At 42.1% G+C, this 21,287-nt stretch overlaps 1 protein-coding gene across 1 annotated transcript in view; it reads right to left on the bottom strand.

The window, feature by feature from the left end:
• The window catches only part of PRKCB (protein kinase C beta), a 397,470-nt gene that overhangs the window by 133,406 nt on the left and 242,777 nt on the right, over positions 1-21,287 (bottom strand). The window contains exons 8-9 of the mRNA XM_017887175.1: positions 12,997-13,053; positions 10,377-10,405 (exon numbers count right to left, since the gene is read on the bottom strand). Coding sequence (XP_017742664.1) covers positions 10,377-10,405; positions 12,997-13,053 — 86 coding nt within the window. The remainder of the gene's footprint in view (positions 1-10,376; positions 10,406-12,996; positions 13,054-21,287) is intronic.

The raw sequence follows: 21,287 nt of genomic DNA, 5'->3' as shown, positions 1-21,287 counted from the left end.
CAAAATAACCATGCATTTTCCCCATAGAATATAATATCCAACTGTTACTTTCATTTCTTGAGCCTTCCAAGGAAAATAACATGTACCAGTTTCTAGGCTGGGATCTTGAAGTGACACATCTATCACATAGTGAGCTGCACGCACACAGGATTGAGATACTCAGAGGCGCCAGAAGCTTGTCTGTCTGGTTGATTGACAACACAGAGGCAAGAGGAAACAGCTCATCTTTCTTCTCCCTGGCAAGGCCACTCCCCCTCCTCCACCCCAGTCTTATGAACTGCCACCACAAGGATAGTCACTGGAAAAAGATCTTCTAACGTAAGCTTAAGGAATTTACAGCTCTTTTAGAGTGCTTTTTGCTGGACAAGAGTGTTGTATTTCGAAGCTGTCAATCTCAAGACTCGTGGTTTAAGAGTAATTTTTTTTTTTTTTTTTTGAGACAGGGTCTCGCTGGAGTACAGTGGTGCAATCACGGCTCACTGCAGCCTTGATCTCCCGTGCTCAAGCGATGCTACCACCTCAGCCCCTTGAATAGCTGGGACTACAGGCAAGTGCCACTACACCCAGCTAACTTTTGAAAAATTTTTGTAGAGATGGGGTCTCACTATGTTACCCAGGCTGGTCTCAAACTCCTGGCCACGAGTGATGCTCCCACTTTGGCCTCCCAAAGTGTGAGGATTACAGGTGTGAGCCACTGTGTGCCGCCAAAAATGACCTTTTCTTGGGCATCTAATCATTGCAGAGCCAAACATTACTCACTGAGGCATGACTCCACCTCTTCCCTCACCCTTATAGGTCCTTTCTTCTACTTTCATCCTTTTGAGCTTATTCTCTACCAAAGGGGCCAAAACATTCCGAGGAACGGAATGCCGTGGAATGGATCCTGAGACTGCTGGCATTCACATCTCCAAGAGCTCTGGCTACTAAAATCACTCTGTCATGAGCAGTTGACAGTAGCTGCAGGCTAAGATCCAAAGGGCTGTCCCTCCTGAAGCGTTTCAAAGTTGAGTCGTGTTTCCCAGCAGCAAGACAGCCGCATATGTATCGCGGAAGCAAATCTCTCTAGACCACACTTGGCGAGACCGACTTTGATTTTTCTTGATAAATGTTTCTTTACTATCTTTGTTGAAACCCAGCCAGCCCAGATGGTACCAAATGCTTCACACAAAGCAGAAATAGCAAACGTCCCCAGTGGTGGAAGTTTGCTAAGTGTACAGGAGAAGCGTGTCCTGGTCCAGAGAACACTGTTTGCTATGGGCGTGGGGCTTGGGGTGTGGGGTGAGGTCTGCCTGTTTCCATCTATGGGTCTTTAGAGCACGCGAGGCCTCTGTATTCTGGTCCAAGTTCCCTAAGACAGCACTGAATCCATAAAAATATAGCATGCATGTTAACTATTTTCCCAAGAATTGTTCTTCCCCAAGAACTTCCTTAATTGTTTTTTCTTTCTAAGAAGATACAATTATCTGTCAGAAAACTTGGAATGATTGTGCTGCTTTCATACCCTGATTCCACATTATGTGAGTCAGGAGCATCTCTTATTTAACTCCTTTTGAAGGAACTTTCCTCAGCATTATGAGTCTTGCTTTGTCCTCACTGTATGTCCTCAAAACAGTAATTCATTCCAATAAAGGATTTATTAAGGGAAAAAAAAGAACATTAATCCAAAGTAATATCCACTAACATTCAGCCTGAGGATGTCTGCAATGATAAAAGTAGGAAATAATCTGAGTGCCCATCAATGGGGGAAGCAGTAAATAATTTATGGCGCCTTCATACTTTGACGTACTTTGCCCATGCTGATAATATTGGGCTATCTATATGCAGAAACATGTTGAAAAAAGCAAGATGAAGCATGTTGAAAAAAGCAAGATGAAGCATGTTGAGAAAAGAAGATGAGGGCAATATACTGCCTCTTTGTTTAAGAAAAAGGCGTGAAGGCATTAGTGGTTCAATTAGTGAAATCTGGAGCTGAACTGTCAGATAATAGCATTGGGTCAATGTTGCATTTCCTCATTTGAATAAATGTACTAAGAATATTCTTGTTCTCGGGAAATACAAACTGAAGTATCTCAGGATAAGTGGAAACGGTGACCCCAACTTACTCTCAGATGGATCAGAAAAAGAATGTGCACATACAAAAAAATATATTAGTAGAGAAAATGCTAAACCAAATGGGGCAAAATATAAACAATTAGTACATGAGGTAATGAGTATATAGAAGTTTCTTTTACTGCTATTGCCAAGTTCTGTCATTCTGAGATTATGTCAGAATAAAAAATTTTTAAAGGCCCTCCAAATATTTAAAAGAAAGGTACAGTAAAATGCATTTTCTACAAGGTCATATATGAATGTAAATCTGTAGAAAAGAGTCTGAAAAGATATACCCAAAATTGATTTAAAATAATGTCCACCTCTGAGGAACAGGTATAGAACCCTGATTTGAGGGTTGTGAGTAAAGATTTTAGCTTTATCAATCACATTTTAAATATTTGACAAAGAGAATGTATTACTGTATTGTGTTATTAAAACAACTTATAAATTCAGTTGTGCTTTGACAGTTTCCAAGAATCTATTGCCCTGGCTTTCAGAGACCCCATCCTGTTCCTCCAAAGACTTTATAGGGCAATTGGATCTGCAGGGTGATACTTAAAAACTTCTGGTTTGCATCACAGAACACAGAAAATGAGCTCCGTGGGGAATAGCACACAGACCCAGGATAACCTCATTGAGGTCAGCTGGACATCCTCAGCACATGCCCTAACCAGGGTTGGAGGGAGAGACTAAACAGGTGAATCATTTCAGAGCCATCAACCTATTTTCACTGTCCTGCCCTGCCCTGCCCTCTTCTGTTTCAGATATCTGTTGGTGGCTGACAGTCTACCTGGTCCTTTGCTTGAAACCTCCTGCCCTGCCATACCTTCCTGAGTTGGAAGCTTCTTTAGCCTTTTGCTCTACAATCTAGATTTTTGTCCCATCGATTCCTGTTTACTTATTACTTCCTTCTAACCCAAGGTTCTCTGATGCTGTGGCTTTTATGAGCCCTGGAATCCCTCAGAAAACCCTTCCCAGCCTCTGTAACTGGCCACGCTGTGTAATCTTCACCTGATACGCTCTGATTACAAAACCAGCAAACGTGGGGTCTTTGGGCAGCCCACATCCAGCATCAAAGTCCTCCCTAGCACATCGTGGTCCCACAGGCTCCTAGAACAGCTGGCTTCCTGTCACTGCTGGCAGTGGTACAGTTATCACACATCTAATTAACTGTGTTGAGACAGACTTCCAGCTGGGACTGTCATGGTGTCTGTCAAGAAGAGAGCCTGTCAAGCCACAGCTAGTGAAGCAATGGTGGATAGCTAGTGTTGTGAATCAGGAACTAAGTTAGCAATGGCTGGACTTCAGAGTTAGGCAGACATGGTTGTCAATCCTACCTCTGCCATGACTCTCACTAACTGGGTGATCTTACTCAAATGACTTCTCTGAACCTTGGTCTCCCCACCCCCAAATTCTCACAATGCTACAGACAACTCAAATGGGCTCTTGGATAATAGTGGGGGTGACCATCCATCCCTGTTTGCCCAGAGCAACTTCAGTTTAGAACTGTTGTCCTCACACTCTTAAGAGAGTCCAAATTTTAACAATAAATGATAAGACTACCCTAATGATAGAGGATAATAGTGTCAAAGTGGAATGTAAAGCACATGGCAGAGGCTCAACAAATGTTGATTTCCTTTATCCTTTCAGAGAATTTAGACCAAATTATGTAACAATCAAGATAAATTCCAGGGCTAAAAGAGTACCCTCCAATGTGATTTTCATACAAATGAATCTTGGAGGAGGTCTGAAAATAATAGACGATGTGAAGGCAAATGTATCATCCATTCTTCTTATGACCTCTCCACTCCAATCCAGGCATTTGGAGTTTCATATGGCAACTCCTCTGAACTCTCCAGTGATACTTTATCCTTTTATGTTTCTACTCCCTTTACCGGGCTTTTTTTTTTTTTTTTTTTCCCACTTCATCAAACCCTCCAGTTCCTCAACTCTTTCCTTTTCTCTGGTCCATCAGTGCATTGCTATGGGTTTACTTCCTCCCTACCCCTTCCCATATGGAAAAGTCATTCAATCACTTCTGACCAGCAGCTTAAATGTCCTTACCTTCCTGTCTCTTCAATATCCTGTGTGCATACTCTCAACCATGAGTGAAATTTGCTCTAGAGAGTGTCCCCAGGGGAAAGTGTCACACACGGGGGCTTCATGCCACTATATATCCATGATCTCCAACCACAGCAAGGTTCTGCACACTGCTTGTCAACCCTATTGGGTGTCCCTAATTTCCCATTCCTTACAGAAGCAATTTCAAGATTTCAATTCTTGAGGCTTCCATCTGATTCCTACCTCCAACTCACTTATCCATCAATCTTTGGTATTACATGTTTTTGTCATTAATTTCTAGTTCTGTTTTATTTTCATCAGAAAATACGGGCTGAGCAATTTCTGGGGGCATTTTGGAGGAAATCTAATGGGGTTTCCTTAACAAGTTAATATCTCACTAATTTTGTGAATACTAGAGAAAATGTAATTATTTTATTGAAGGGTTCAGGAATCAAGATAGAGAGGTATTTTATATTCACTCTAATTATATTATTTAAATTATCTATATCCATTTTCTTAACCTCTTTTCTCTGTCCAAGACTGACAAAGTATGTTTTTAAAGCCCTTCTGTTGTGGTATTTCCATAAATTTCTCCTTTCATTTCTAGTTTTTGCGTTATGCATTTTGACTCTAGGCTCATGATTACTTTTTATCCCCAGACTTTACTTACCATAATTAAAAGACTCATTTTATATAGTATATTATATATTTGTCCTGAACTCTGCTTTGAATACAGTACAGGTGCTTTTCCATTTGCTCTGGTCTTTTCTCTAAGAATATCTAATACCCATTTACCCATGGATAAATGTTATTTGTTCTCTACTTCTGTCATTTATTTAGTGGTTATATTTATTTATTTGTCCCTTTCCCTGCCATCCGCATTGGGAGCGCTCCTTAAGCTTGTTTCCGTATTACTTATTATGTTTTCTGCAGTAGGCACTCCTCTATCTACTGCTTCTACATAGTTTGATTTAGTCTACTGTTTTAAATCACTTTTTAGTATCATAACATGACATCCTTTTTCCTTCTGCATTCCTCTTACCCAGTTCCCTTTTCATCTTGACTATTGCCTTCTCTCTCTCTCTCTCTCTGTCTCTCTGTTCGTGTGTCTTTTATTAGTTTATTTTCTGCCTATAACATTTATTTTATGTGTTTAATTATATGCAGTAAAATTGACTTTTTGGTGCACAGTCTTGTGCAAAAATTTATACATCTTAATGCATGTATAGATTCATGTAATGAGCACACAATCAGAATACAGAAGAGTTCTATCACCTAGGAAAAATTCCTCATACTTCTCCTCCACAGTCACATCCTCTTCTCATGCTCAGCCCCTGGCAACCACCAATCTGTTTCTCATCACTACAGTTTTATCTTTTCAAGAATAATACCTAAATGGAATCATACAGCAAGAAAACCTTTTGAGAGTGCTTTCTCTTTCTCGGCAAAGGGCCTTTGAGGGTCATCCATATTGTTGTGTATATGAATGGTTAATTCTTTTTCATTGCAGAGTAGTGTTTTATTGTATGGATGTATCAAGGTTTATCTATTCAACTGTTAAAGAATATTTGAGTGGTTTTCAAATTTTAGTGATTACAAATAGAGCTGATATACTCACGGGTTCTTGTGTGAGCATAAAGTTTCATTTCTTTAAGATAAATAACTAGGAGTGGGATCATTCAGTAATATGCATTTGTTTAGCTTTATAAGAAGCTGCCACACTTTCCCAGAGTGGCTGTACCATTTTGCATTTCCAGAGTGATGGATGAGAGTTCCTCTTGTTCTGCATACTCATTAGCACACCATATTGACAGTATTTATTATTATTATCATCATTATTTTAGCCATTCTAGTAAGTGTGCAATGGTATCTCACTGTGGTTTTAATTTGCAATTCTCTAATTTCTAGTGATATTGAATATCTTTCCATGAATGTATTGACCATCCTTGTATTATCTTTGGTAAAATATTTGTTCAGGTTTTTAGATTACGTTTTAAGTAAGGTTGTCTGCATACGACAAGTCTGAGAGTTCCGATACAATGAGTTGGATACAAGTCCTTTGTCAGATATGTGATTTGCAAATATGTTCTTCCAGTTTATAGTTTGTCTTTTGCAAAACAAAAGTTTTTAAACTTTAATAAGGTACAGTTTATCACTTTTTTTCTTTTATGGGTCATGTTTTTAAGTGTCATGTCTAAGAATTCTTTGTATAACTACATAAAGATTTTCTCCTGTGTTGTCTGAAATGTTATACCTTTACATTTTGCTCCATGACCCATTTGGAGTTAATTCCTGTAAAGGGTGTGAGATGGAGGTCAAGGTTCATTTTATTTTCATACGAATGTCTAATCATTCCAATATCATTTGTTGAAAGACTATTCTTTTTCCATTTCATTGTTTTCGCACTTTTGTTGAAAATCAATAGGCCGTATTTGTGCGGGTCTATTTCCAGATTCTCTATTGTGTTCCAATGGCTTATATCTATCCTGTCACCAATATCACATTTGATTACTGAAGCTTTATATAGTAAGACTTAAGATTGGGTACGGTAATTCTTTCAACTTTATTCTTCATCACAAGCATTGTTTTGGCCATTCTGGATTCACTGCCCTTCTATATAAGTTTTAGAAGCACTGTGTCCAAATCTACAAAAAATCCTGCTGGAATTTTGACTTGAATTTCATTAAGTCTATAGATCAATCTGTAAGACTTGCTATCTTTACTCTGCTGAGTCTTCCAATCCACAAACGTGGGTAATTTCTTCATTTATTTAGGTATTCTTTGATTTCTTTCAGTATTTTGGAATTTTTAGCATATAGATTCTAGACATGTATTGATTTATACCTAAATATTTCCTTTGTTTTGGAGCTGCTGTAAGTAGTATTTTTTAAAATTTTGGTTTCTAGTTGTTAATATATAGAAACACAATTGAGTTTTGTGTGTTGACCTTGTATGCTGCAACCTAGCTAAACTCACTCATTATTTCTAGTAATTTCTTGGTAGATTCCTGTGGATTTTCTACATAAACAATACTGTTTTCTGTGTATAGAAACAATTTTGTTTTTTTCCTTTCCATTCCATATGTTTTTTATTTTTTATTTTATTAGTATTTTTTTGAGACAGAGTCTTGCTTTGTCACCCAGGCTGGAGTACAGTGGTGCAATCTCAGCTCACTGCAACCTCCGCCTCCCAGGTTCAAGCAATTCTCCTGCCAACTCCGGAGTAGCTGAGACTACAGGCATCTGCCACAACACCCGGCTAATTTTTGTAATTTTAGTAGATGTGGGGTTTCACCATGTTGGCCAGGCTGGTCTCAAACTCCTGACTTCAAATGATCCACCTACCTCAGCCTCCCCAAGTGCTAGGATTACAGGCGTGAATCACCGAGCCGAGCCCCATATGCCTTTAAAAAATTTTTTTTGTCTTATTGTGCTGGTTATGATATGATGTTGAATAGGACTGGGGAGGGTGAACATTCTAGTTTTGTTTCATAGCTTAATGGGAAAGCATGCACCTTTTCAGCATTAAGTATGTTACAAGTTTTTGGTAGATACTTCTTACTGGGTCAAGAAAGTTCCCTTCTATTTCTCGTGTGCTGAGAACTTTCATCATAAATGAATACTGAATTTTGTCCAATTTTTTCTGCATCAATTGATATGTTCATTTTTTTTCTTTCTTTAGATACGGTGAATTACATTGGTTGATTTTTTTATTATTATTAAGCCAGCTTGCATTCTCAGGATAAACTCATTTGGTTGGAGTATATTTTTCATTTATAGATTGCTGAATTTCATTTGCTAACATTTCAATGAAAATTTTACATTTATGTTTACAAAGAGTTCTTACACGACACTAAAAACATGAGCTATAAAAGAAAAAAATGATAAGCTGTACTTTATTAAAGTTTAAAAACATTTGTTCTGCAAAACACAAACTACGAACAGGAAGCAAATATTTGAGGTATTTGCTTGAAGTTTTCTTGTACTATTTTTGTCTGGTTTTGGTATGAGGGTAGTGCTAGCCTTATAAAATAAGTTGAAAAATGTTCCCTTCTCATCTGCTTTTTAGGAGAATCAGTATTATTTCATCTTTAAGTGTTGGTAGAATTTACCAATATAGGCCAGGTGCGGTGGCTCACACCTGTAATCCTAGCACTCTGGGAGGCCAAGGTGGGCGGATCACAAGGTTAGAGATCGAGACCGTCCTGACTAACACGGTGAAACTCCATCTTTACTAAAAATACAAAAAATTAGCTGGGTGTTGTGGCGGGCGCCTGTAGTACCAGTTACTTGGATTCTGAGGCAGTAGAATGGCGTGAACCCGGGAGGCAGAGCTTGCAGTGAGCTGAGATCCGGCCACTGCACTCCAGCCTGGGCGACAGAGCAAGACTCTGTCTCAAAAAAACAAAGAAAAAAAGAATTTACCAATATAAATTTCATTTTAAACACTTTTTAATCTGGATTCCACAAAATATAATGTGCTACACTTTTATTTTCTTTCAGTTCAAAATATTTTCTTATTTCCCTTGAGACTTCCTCTTTGAAATAAACCATGGATTATTCAGAAGTTTGTTTGTTAGTTTCCATATTTTCCCAGGGGCTCTACTCTTATGATTTTACTTCTACCTAAATACTGACAACTCCCACCCACACCTCTTTTCTGACCTTTACGACTATATGTACAACTGTCCACTGGCTATCTTGTACTGGATGTCCCATATGTATGTCACATTCAACATGTCCAACAACACTCATTATCCTCCTGCTCCCCTGACACCACCATGTCTCCTCCCTGTCTTTCAATGCCAGTCTTAGTGAGTATTTAACCATCTACCCAGCTGCCCCAGTAAGAATCTGGAAATCATTCTGGTCTCCTCCCTTTGGTGCAATCTCCAACCATGTGCTGTTTGATCTGCCTCTTTCTCATTTTGTGTACCTGAGTCCCTACTATTCATATCGCTGCCATCTGAACAATAGTAAGTGTGCCATAGAATTACTGTGATTATTAAGTTATATTTGAAGCCTGGTATTGTGCTGGGCAGGTGATGAGTGATTCATAAACAGCAGCTGCTCATATGATTGCTGTTTGGCCACTCACTTTTCTTCTCCTGGTGAAATTAAGATCCTCCTCATTGGTTTCCTGCCTCCAGTCTTCTATTGAGCCCTTCCCTTCACTCCCCCACCAAAGTGATCTTTCAAACGCTGGAAACCGATCACACACTCTGCAAACAAAAATCTTTCATAATTTTAGAAAATCTATTAATAATATGATTCGCTATAAAACTAGGTCAAAGGAGAAAAACTATATAATTATCTAAAAAACTGAAAAAGGCGACTGACAAAATTCAATAACCATTCATTCTTTTAACACTTAGAAAAATAGAAACAAATGACTGCTTTTCTTGACGTAATAAATATACCAACAGCCTTCATTATGCTTACTGGTAAAACTCTAGAGGCATATCTATTAAGGCCACAATCAAATTAAGAATGCCCACCATCACTATTATAATTTAACATTGTTCTGAAAGTACCAATCAATGCAATTACATTTTTTAAAAGTATTGTATAAGATGCTTAGATGTTGGAAAAGAGGACACAAAATCAGCTTGGATTGTCTGAATTGTATCTTAGAAAAATTCCCCAAAGATTCTGGCATCTGATTGATACCACTTCTCTGGTTTGTCACCCTGATCAATTTTTTTCCATTTTTAATCTCTTTGTCGTTTCAGTGGGAATTTGGAAGAAGGAGACGTTCAGTATATGGTTGCAGTTGAGCATGAATTACATTTTTAGTTAGAAAAACAAATGTTACTCTAAATCTGAGAGAAAGAAATCATTGTGTAAAAGCGGGGCTGGTCTTGTGCACATAATTCTTAACAAATTGGAACTGGACACAACGTGGGTGCGCCAAGGTTCAGTCCAGCTGATACTCGGACTTCTGAGAGCTTTGCAACACTGCCAAATGTCACGTGCTTCCGTGTGAAGAGACCACCAAACAGGCTTTGTGTGAGCAACAAGGCTGTTTATTTCACCTGGGTGCAGGCAGACTGAGTCCCAAAAGAGAGTCAGCAAAGGGTGATGGGATTATCATTAGTTCTTACAGGTTTGGGATAGGCGTACAAAGTACCTTCTTAAGAGCGGGGGAGAAAATATCGTTATCAGTTAGGGTGGGGCAGGAACAAATCACAATGGTGGAATGTCATCAGTTAAGGCTATTTTCACTTGTTTTGTGGATCTTCAGTTGCTTCAGGCTATCTGGATGTATACGTGCAGGTCACAGGGGATATGATGGCTTAGCTTGGGCTCAGAGGCCTGACACCAAAACCATGCAACTTTTGTGCTCAGTAACTGAGTCCTCCTGGGACCCAGAAGCGTTGAAATCTTGGAGGTTTTATGACTCCCTAAACCCAGTTTAGTGCCAGCTATTTTCTACAGAGGTTTCCCTGGTCATTCTGGGTCCTACAGTTCCCAGCGTTGCTCCACATTTATTCTGACTCCACACAACCACAAGCCCACAAGTCCGGAGACAATTTCCCTCGACAGGGAAGATCTGGGTTAGTCCCCCTTTGAGCTCTCGCAAGCCCAGTCTTTTAATCACTGGCATTCCCCAGTGGTGTCGACAATGTCAACACTGGATCTCACTGGGGGATGCAGCACTTGCTACTTTACTCACGCACGGCAGAGTTTTCAGGGCTTGATGCAGATGGAAGAGGAGCTCTTCAGCCCAGCTTGGAAAAACAAGAGTAAACCTGCGCCCATAAACATCTGTTCCCCTCAGTTTGGTCCTGAGGGTCTTTCTGTCTGCCTAGGACAGATGGTTTGGGAGTTAAGCATTCAATAAGTTAGCTTTATTTCTTGTTTGGAGACCACCTCCTGCCTCAAGTTAAGTGAAAACAAGTAGGGCAGACGGGGTTTACCAATACCTCACTCACATCCTTGGGACAGGAACTAGGATGGAGTGCCATGGGGCCCCACCCTTGCCTGGGTGCTGAGTAAATGCAGCATGAAGCATGGAGGCAGGAGGTGTTTGACAGCACCCTCCCCCGCACTGCAGCGGCTGCAGACATGGTTCTGGGTGCTGCTTTGCAATGTGATTATTTCTAAAGATGTGACACAAATACTAACATGGAGTCCCTGGAGCTGCAGAGTTGCTACTTGGCAGCTTAATTTGGACATTCAATCAAAACTGTCTGTCGGCAGCTCTGCACAGCCCAAGCAGCGTAGGGCCAGAAGCCCCACAATCTGCTCAGTGAGAACGCTAAGTGATGGGTTTAATTTTCAGAAGCTTGGGACAAAAGCCTTCCCAGCTCTGAGGAAGGTGGGTTTACCTCCCTTCTCTAGAGAAACAGTGCATATTTTCTCATCTCTTCAATAGGTTCCCTGCTTTGATAGAAGAGCCCTGTCTATATTAACCACATCACTGAATCATGGAATTCAAAGGACTTTTAAAAACTCAGAGGCACATTGTCAGACGATAATCCTCAGTCAGTCAGGGAAAAGGCTACTTCTTCTACTGTTGTTCAGGGATGAAGGGAGAAGAAAACATCTGTTAGAAGAGGTCCCAGCAGTTGAATGCTTCCTTGTTTCATTGTCAAACATCCTCAGTCACACAGAAGCACTAAAAGAGAGTGCTGGATACATTTATCCTAAATGGATATACGATTACATGGCTAGATGGGCTGGGTGCGTGGATGGATGAATGGGTTAGACGGATGAATGGGTTAGACGGATGAATGTACGGATGAATGTATGAGTTAGATGGATGGATGGATGGATGGATGGATGGAGAGATGAATGCATATGTGGATGGATGGATGGGTTAGACAGACGGACGAATGTATGAGTTGGATGGATGGACAGATGGAGAGATGAATGAATGGCTGGATGGATGGATGGGTTAAGTGGGTGAATGAGTAAAGTAATGGGTCTTAACCAACTTGAAGGAAACTGGCATCCTTTCCACTTTCTTTTTATCATAATTTTACCAAACTATCCATATCTCAAGGCATCTACTGAATCTGCCCCATCCCACATCCCTCCATTATTCACCACTGTAGACACACACACACACACACACACACACACACGCATGCATCTTCAAAATATTTCCAAATGGCACAGCCCAAGCACAAGCTAACCAGTACTGATGCTGTGCTCAGTACTGGAACAGGGTCCTCCAGGCCCCCTGATATTCCCAGGTGCTAACTTTACTTGCCAGGCTGTGGGGAGGTCCGAGAGGGATCCCAGGGGAGCAGCTGGGATCATGGGAAGAGCTGCCTTTGGAGAGAGCTGCAGCTATTTTCCAGCAGGCACAGAAGCACTGCTGGAGTATTCTGGAAGAATGTCTAACTACACTGGGATGCAAATATAAATCTGATGACCATCTATAAAGGGGCACACAGCTGAGATAGACAGAGTTCCAGCACAGCCCCCACCCTAATGCCTCTGCCTGAAATTCCAAACTCTGTCCAGACAGAGGTAAATATTCCAGGGACCCTGGCCATCAGCAGATGCTATACTCCGGCTCCCTGAGAGCAAGCCCTGTGCTGTTTCCTTCTGCGACTCAGACAGTGAGTTAAAGGCACACTTGTAGCAAGGTAATACGTTGAGGTTTGAAGTGCCTGTTTCTCCCACTTTGCACTTCATTGAATTCTGTCACTTGTACCCTGAGGCTCCTCCCCCCAGACCGTGCAGCTAGATGTGAGTCATCCACTGCCTTAGGGAGAAAGTTGTCAAGGTAATAGTGAGGAACCAAACCAGTGAAGGCTGACTTCTCAGTTCTGAAAGCTTCTGCCTCCACCTTTCTCCCCATCAGACTCCAAAAGCTGAACTCCAGGATGACAGAGAGAGTAGATAAAGAAGCAGATAATGCCCCCTTTTTGCACTATGATTTACCCCTCTACTCTCCACAGTCTGAATTACCCCACCTTTCACCTCTTTTAACCAGAAAAGCCAACACACTCCTGTGCATCTCCCCCACAACTGCCAATCCTGGAAAGAGGCTGAGTTCAAATCCCAATTGGGCTTAACTGGGGCATATAAATAAGGCTTTTAACGTGCTCCAAACAACTCCCCTTTCCCTCACACCATGGCTGAGAAGTGCTGTTTCAGAGAGTGGTTCTCAAAGGGTGTGACCCAGACTAGCAGCATCAGCATCACCTGGGAACTCGTTAGAAATGCATGATCTCAGGCCCTGCCCAGACCTGCTGAATCGAGGATGGAACCCAGCAACCTGTATTTTAACACACCTTCCAGATGACTCTGATGTGACACTCATGTATGAAAACCACTGCTTTTGACCAGTGCTGTTGAAGACAGCCACACAAGGGTAGGAAGAATTCTGGACAGAAATATAGTTACAATTCTGCATTAATCAGGGTATACTTTGACCCACTTCCTTGCAACTGAAAGTCAGGGAACACTGGATACTGACCATTTCCAACCTTGTTGTTCCTATAGATAGGATTTCTGACATTAGAATCATAGGCTTTTGTTTAAGAGTTGCTTAAGCAGATCCTGAATTCCAGCAGAATAGCTGACGCCAACCAGTTTAAATATCCCCCAACAGAGGAATTGAATCAGCAAGAGAACACAGCTTCTTTATTTCCCTGTCCCATGACTGCATCCTGCTCTTTTCCACCAATCAACAATCTCCACACTTCAGCCCACCGCAAAACCCTTAAAAATCCCAGCCCCAAACTCTTCTGGGAGATGGATTTGAGGTTTCCTCCTGTCTCTTCCCTACAAGTAAACCTGTTTCTCTGCTGCAACCCAGTGTCCTAGTGTATTGACTTGCTGCATGCATTGGGCAGTGAACCTATTACAGTTACACCATCCGATAGAACTTTCTAAAATAATGGAAGTGTTTGCTGTCCATTATAGTAACCACTAGCCACATGAGGCCACTGAATACTTGAAATGTGGCTATTGTTTTGGAAAAATTGAGTTTTGCATTTTATTTAATTTTCATTAGTTAAATATATATATTTTTTGAGATAGGGTCTTGTTCTGTCACCCAGGCTGGAGTGCAGTGGTGCAATCATGGCTCACTCTAGTCTCAACCTCTTGGGCTCACGTGAGCCTTCTGCCTCAGCCTCCTGAGTAGCTGGGACTATAGGCCTATGCCACCACATTTGGCTAATTTTATTTTTTGTAGGTTTTCGCTACATTGCTCAGACTGGTCTCAAACTCCTGGCCTCAAGCAATCCTTCTACCTTGGCCTCTCAAAGTGTTGGGATTACAGGTGGGAGGCACCATGCCAAGATTGTTAATTTAAATTTAAATAGCCCCACGTGGCTAGTGGCTGCCATATTGCACAAAGCAGCTTAGACCATTGCATCAGCCTCCTGACAGATTTCCCTCCCCTCCTCATCTCCTTTCAGGTCACCCTATAAGCTTCAGACAAATTAATCTTCCCAGAACGCAGATCTTATCATGTCATTCCTACTCTCGGAACATCCTCACTGACTCACTGTTGCCTACTGATTTTAAATACATGTTCTTTTTGTTCTTTTTTAGTAAGCCAAAATGTTTTATTCCAAAATATGATAGAAAATAGATTAAATAATAATAGTTAACGGTGAATGAGCTCTTACTATATGAGCCAAGCACTATTCTAAGGACTGCACATGAATTATCTCATTGAATCCTTACAAGAACCTTATGATGTGAGTGTTACTGTTTTCCACGTTTTACTGATGTGGACCTGAGAGCTGAGGGGGTTGAGTGATTTGTCCAAGGTACAGAGAGCCAATAACAGTAGAGCGGGATTTGAACCCTCGCCATCTCCCTCCCAAGGCTGCACTCTTAGCCACGACATCACACTGCCTCAGAAGATCCATCTGGGTCAGATTATTTTTCCCTCTTAGGGTGCCCTTTATGAAATCCATAACCATGGTCACACGTTCTATGGGAGTAGCTTCGAGGTCTGTCTTGAACACATCATTTGCTCTTCTATAGTGAGCAAGTGAAAGCTATCATCAGCTGTCTTGGACTCCTTCTGGAAAAGATCAACATATTTATCCCCAAAACAGCATCTTTCCATCTCAGAAGGTACACCGGACACATTTTAGGTAAAGTCAGCACATCGTTCATCAAGGTATAAAAAACATGATTTTGGGGGCTGGGGATGAATATTGAACTTTAGATCAAGACATTTAAAAAATGGGCCAGGTGCAGTGACTCACACCTGTAATGCCAGTACTTTGGGAGGCCAAGGAGGGAGGATCACTTGAGGCCAGGAATTTGAGATTAGCCTGGGCAACACAGCAAGACCTTTTCTCTACAAAAACAATTTTTACGATTAGCCAGACATGGTGGCATGCAACTGTAGTCCCAGTTACTCAAGGGGCTGAGGTGGGAGGATCACTTGAGCCCAAGAGTCTGAGGCTGCAATGAGCTATCATTATGCCACTGCACTCCAGCCTGGGTGACAGGGCAAGATCCTGTTTCTAAGAAATAAATAAAAATGGCAAAAATGGTTAAGGCAGGTAGGATTCAAACAGGTGGGCAATGGGAGGCCATCTTTAGGAGAGGTTCTTACAGATATAACAGTTCTAATCCTGACCTCATCACAGGTCTGATAGTCAAAATATTTAGCAAGCGGTTTATCCATCAGAATGGACACAGCCAAAGCCCTGGAGCAGATGTGAAGGCTCCCACTGAACTAGACATTCACCTTTTCACTGTCAGATCACATCCAGGGCTCTTGGAGAAGAAACTAACAAGGCCAGAGAGGCAGAGGACATCTGGGGGTATTTCTTAGTTGCCAGCTGGCATCGAGATATTTTGATGTTTTGATAATTATCTCTGATCAAGATGACTGAGCACTGCATAAATACTTCCTCTTTACAGTAAGGTATACTTGAGCTACTGAATAGTTTCATTTTTAAACAGCCTTAAAAAGAGACAGAGTTAGGCCAGGTGCGGTGGTACATGCCTGTAATCCCAGTGCTTTGGGAGGCCGAGGTGAGTGGATCACCTGAGATCAGGAGTTCAATATCAGCCTAGCCAACATGGTGAAACCCCGTCTCTACTAAAAATACAAAAATTAGCTGGGCCTGGTGGCACATGCCTGTAATCCCAGCTACTTGGGAGGCTGAGGCAGGAGAATCACTTGAATCCAGGAGGCAGAGGTTGCAGTGAGCAGAGATTATGACATTGAACTCCAGCCTGGGTGACAAGAGGGAAACTCTGTCTCAGAAAAAAAAAAAAAAAAAAAAGGAGAGAGAGAGAGTTAAAGAAAGCAGATTGGCTGGTTGTGGTGGCTTACGCCTGCAATCCCAACTTTTTGGGAAGCTGAGGTTGGAGGATCACTTGAGGCCAGGAGTTGGAGACCCTGAGCTTTATAAAAAATAAAAATAATAATTATCTGAGCATGGTGGTGCATGCCTCTAGTCCCAACTACTGAGGAGGCTGATGTGGGAAGATTGCTTGAGCTCAGGAGCTCAAGCTCCAGGCTGCAGCGAACTATGATCGTGCCACTGCACTCCAGCCTGGGTGATAGAGAAACACCCTGTCTCAAAAAAATTAAAAACGAAAGCAGACTGATGGTTGCCAGGAGCTGGGAGGAAGCAGGAATGGGTAGTCGCTGCTTAATCAGTATGTGGTTTTATTTTAGAGTGATAGAAATGTTTTGGAACTAAATAGCGGTGGTGGTTGCACAACACTGTGAATGTACTAAATGCCACTGAACTGTTCACTCTAAAACAGATAATTGTAAGTCATGTGAATTTCACCTCAGCAAATTTTTAAAAACAAAAGGCAGGGGGGTTAAACTCTATCCAAATTGCAATCAGCCCATAAACAAGCAGCAACCTGAATGGGGCACCCTCACGATGATAATAACGTCCTTGCTGAGATCCTGGAGCAGGGCCCAGTGATGCCGACGACCCCTACAGAATGTGTCCATTGTGATTATTAACTCCACAAAGGCTTGGGCATGGTTACTGCAACTAAACGCCCTCTTCGCCCCCCACCATAACTTCCCGTCTTCCCTGCACCATCTCCTTACATGATGTAGGCCAGACTCCAGCTACTCTTGGCTGCCGGCTGTTCCCTGCAAGATCCTGCCTTCTTAGGAGGAGACAGATGGGATCTAGTGTCCAGGACCACATCCCACAGCTACTGCCCAGAGACATGTGCAGAGTGGACAAGCCAGGCAGGTACTCAGTCTCTTTACTACCCTAGGATCTTTACCCCCAATCACAAGTAGAACCACTGGCCCTGTTAAGTTGAGCTAGACTAGCGTTCTCAATTCTGGATCCATATTAGAATCGGTGGAAATTGGAAGGTTGGACAGGCTGCTCCTCTTACTCCTTTTCCCCAGTCCTGTTTTTGTTTTTTTGTTTTTTTTTTTTTCCAGACAGGGTCTCACTATGTTACCCAGGCTGGTCTCAAACTCCTGAGCTCAAGAGATTCACTCATCTTGGCCTCCCAAAGTGCTAGGATTACAGACATGAGCCACTGTGCTGGGCCATGTTTGTTTTCAAGGCAATGCAGAGAAAAGGTAGCTCAGGCTCCTCTTACCACACCAGACATGAGGAGTTCTCAGAGGTCTGAAGGCGGAGTAAGCCTCCAATGGAAAGCCAAGAGAGAATGCTTAGGGTGTATCATGATGATGAGGTCATTAAGCTCCTCCCCTATCTCTGAAAGCCCCAAGTGCAGCATCCAAGTCCTTAACTCACATCCTCACATCAGCCCTGGAGTGGAGAGGGGCTTTGAGCTCCCCCTTCAGGTCACAGTGTGTACCATCCTTTGCCCAGAGTGTTCCCTCCCTTGGCCTTTGGCCCAAAGTTCATTCATCCATTCAGTTAGATCTCTAAGGCCACCTCTTCCCGGAAGCCTTTCCTGACTTCATCTGACCCACCACAGGATTTGTTCCTTTCTTATCTTCAGTGACACAGTATACTTTAGAGATATATGTACTTGCTTTACTTGTTCTGCTATATTAAATAGAGTTCCTTAAGGGAAGGGACTGTGACTTCCTAATTTTTCTGGCCAAGGGCTTGGCCTCAGGATTAGACAGACCTGAGTTTGAGTTAAAAGTGATACCACTTTCTAGCTGTGGAGCCTTAGAGGATTACTTAACCTCTCTGAGCCTCAGTTTCCTCATCTGTGATATGAGAATAGCAACAGTGTTCCCTCAAGATCGCTGAGAGTGCTGAGGAGCTATATACTTCATGCTATTATATGTGTCATAATGACAGCAACTCCTAGTCATTATTATTACTCTGTTCTATTCAGTGCCTGGGATACTATTTTCTACATGTTTCATATACTTAATAAATGATTTTTAAATGTCATTAAATTCCCTGGTTTCAAGGCTGGGTGCAACGGCTCATGTCTGTAATTCCAGCATTTTGGGAGGCTGAGGCAGGCGAATCACTTGAGGTCAGGAGTTTGAGACCAGCCTGGCCAAGATGGTAAAAACCCATCTCTACTAAAAATACAAAAATTGGCCAGGAGTGATGGCGTGTGCCTGTAATCCCAGCTACTTGGGAGGCTGAGGCATAAGAATCGCTTGAACCCAGGAGGTAGAGGTTGCAGTGAGCCAAGATCGTACCACTGCACTCCAGCCTGGATGACAGAGCGCAAGACCTTGTCTCAAAAAAAAAAAAAAAAAAAGAAAAATTCCCTGGTTTCCTGCAAGATGAAAAGTTCACCACCACAGAGCCACAATCCCAGTATGAGTTAATGTCCCTTCCCTGGTTGCACAGGATACCTTGCACTTGTGTCTGGCACAGCAGTCCTAACACTTTGCTGTCATTATCCATTTATTTGTTGTATTGACAGTGGTGACTCCATAGCACAGCACAGTGTGAGCCACACACTGAAGGAAGGAAGGAATGGCCCTGAATCACATCATCTCGGGAGTACCCGTTTGGAATGGAGAAGAATCTTAAGACCTCCAGCCCAGAGAGAATATACAGGTTTTGCGATTTGTTCTAGGCTCTGATGATATGATGACAATAACAATGACAACTGTTATTCAGCACACACTATATGCCAGGCACTGGTTTGTTTTGTTTTGTTTTGTTTTGATACAGTCTTGCTGTGTTACTCAGGCTGGAGTACAGTTGTGCAATCACAGCTCACTGTAGTGTCAACCTTTGCCATTCAAGTGATCCTCCCACCTCAGCCTCCCAAGTAGCTGGGACTACAAGTATACCACCATGCCTGGCTACTTTTTAAAATTTTTTGTAGAAACGGGGTCTCACTGTGTTGCAGGCTGAAATCAAACTCCTGGGCTCAAACAATCTTCCCACCATGGCCTCCCAAAGAGGTGGGATTACAGGTGCGAGCCACCACACTCAGCCCCAGGCACTGCTTTAAGCACTCTATACACAGCACAGCATTGCTTATCCCCAGTGCTCAGTCTCTTCCTGGCCAAACTTCACCATCTCCCTCTGGGAGGCAGAATCCAGTAGTTGAAAAAAGTCAGAGTCTTACATGATTTAAAAACAGGCTGTTCTGAGGCCATCTGTTTCATTTGCCCCAGGACATGGGGACTGGACCAAGCTGTCCTCTAACACGGCACCTCCTGCATTTCATGTACCCTTATCAGATCTAAAGCCACTTTCTTTACCAAATTAGTCAAGTGTGATGGTGAGGAGCTTAAACCCAGAGATCCTGGCAGATCAGCTCTGCCATAGAGCAGCTGTGTGACCTAAAATTTACCTAACTTCTCAGTCACTCAGTCTCCTTGTTTAAAAACGGGGTGAATGATAAGGATGTTGGCTCATAGGAACACTGCAATCATTATGAATTAATAGAATGTCTGGCATACGGTAAACATTCACTATGTGCTACTTTGTTATTATTGGCTCTTATTTTATATCAATATCTCCACAGTGTTCTACCAGAATACTTAGTAACCTTTACTTCACTATCTTCACTCCCCAAAGTTCTCAGGGTCCCCTACCAGGACCTGAAAGAAATGAGGATTCCTCGCTCTATCACTGATGCTCGCAACACCCTTCTTTAAAAATAATTTTCTGAACCAAAGCAAATATTACCTTAGATCTTATCCCAAAATTAAATAAATGCTTTCATTTGTACATTCACCTTCTGGTCTTTTCCATATTAACATTCAATTTTACATAATTATACAACTCTAAACCTATTTTGTATTTTATATTTTTATTTAATATCATACCACTTCAGGCAATGATAAAGCAGCTCTCCCACTGACAGCAACTATAAAAGCCAGATAAAAACATTTTTCGGCCGGGCGGGTAGCTCAAGCCTGTAATCCCAGCACTTTGGGAGGCCGAGACGGGCGGATCACAAGGTCAGGAGATCGAGACCATCCTGGCTAACACGGTGAAACCCCGTCTCTACTAAAAAATACAAAAAACTAGCCGGGCGAGGTGGCGGGCGCCTGTAGTCCTAGCTACTCGGGAGGCTGAGGCAGGAGAATGGCGTGAACCCGGGAGGCGGAGCTTGCAGTGAGCTGAGATCCGGCCACTGCACTCCAGCCTGGGTGGCAGAGCGAGACTCCATCTCAAAAAAAAAAAAAAAAAAAAAATTCAAGAAATTGTAATTTTGAAGGAATTAGAATTAAGGTAAGTCTAATATTCTGTGTGTCTTTTTTTTCCCCCCTTTGGGCCATAAATCAATTCTCAACACAAGGCAAGGGACTAAGAAGCTAGACAGAGGGCAGCTGCTAAGAAGGAGGGAGGCCACCAGAGCTTGAAGCTTATTCTTGGGGCTAGGAATCAAAGCTTCCAGGGAAGGCAGGACTTGACGGGCCAAATCATAGTGGGAAGGGAAGAGCAAAGAAGTGAACTCAACACTAGGCATTTATTTTTCTCTTGAGGCTCTACCAGTCACACTGCAGAGGTTGAGACACAAAACAGAAATCAGCTGAGAGGTTTTGTCAGGCTCATGGTGCTAGAGAAATAAATATTGGGGTTCAGGACCCAGTTAAAAGGAGGGCCCTGCCAAGTCTTCAGCCTCAGAGTTGGAAACCTCTACACCATAGGAATGGAAATGAACCAGGAATAGAACAAACCTTACAAAGGCTATAAACCAGTACACAGTGAGCTCGAGCTCGATCACCACCAGAAGGGTGACCCCAACCTGCATGGAAAATAACCTCTTCCACAGCTCTCTCTCTCTCTTTTTTTTTTT

This window comes from Rhinopithecus bieti, unplaced genomic scaffold (genome assembly GCF_001698545.2).
Source record: "Rhinopithecus bieti isolate Rb0 unplaced genomic scaffold, ASM169854v2 scaffold_13348, whole genome shotgun sequence".
Classification (NCBI taxonomy): Eukaryota; Metazoa; Chordata; class Mammalia; order Primates; family Cercopithecidae; genus Rhinopithecus; species Rhinopithecus bieti.
The sequence above is the reverse complement of the archived record's forward strand: the minus strand, read 5'-3'. Positions and strand labels throughout refer to the sequence as shown.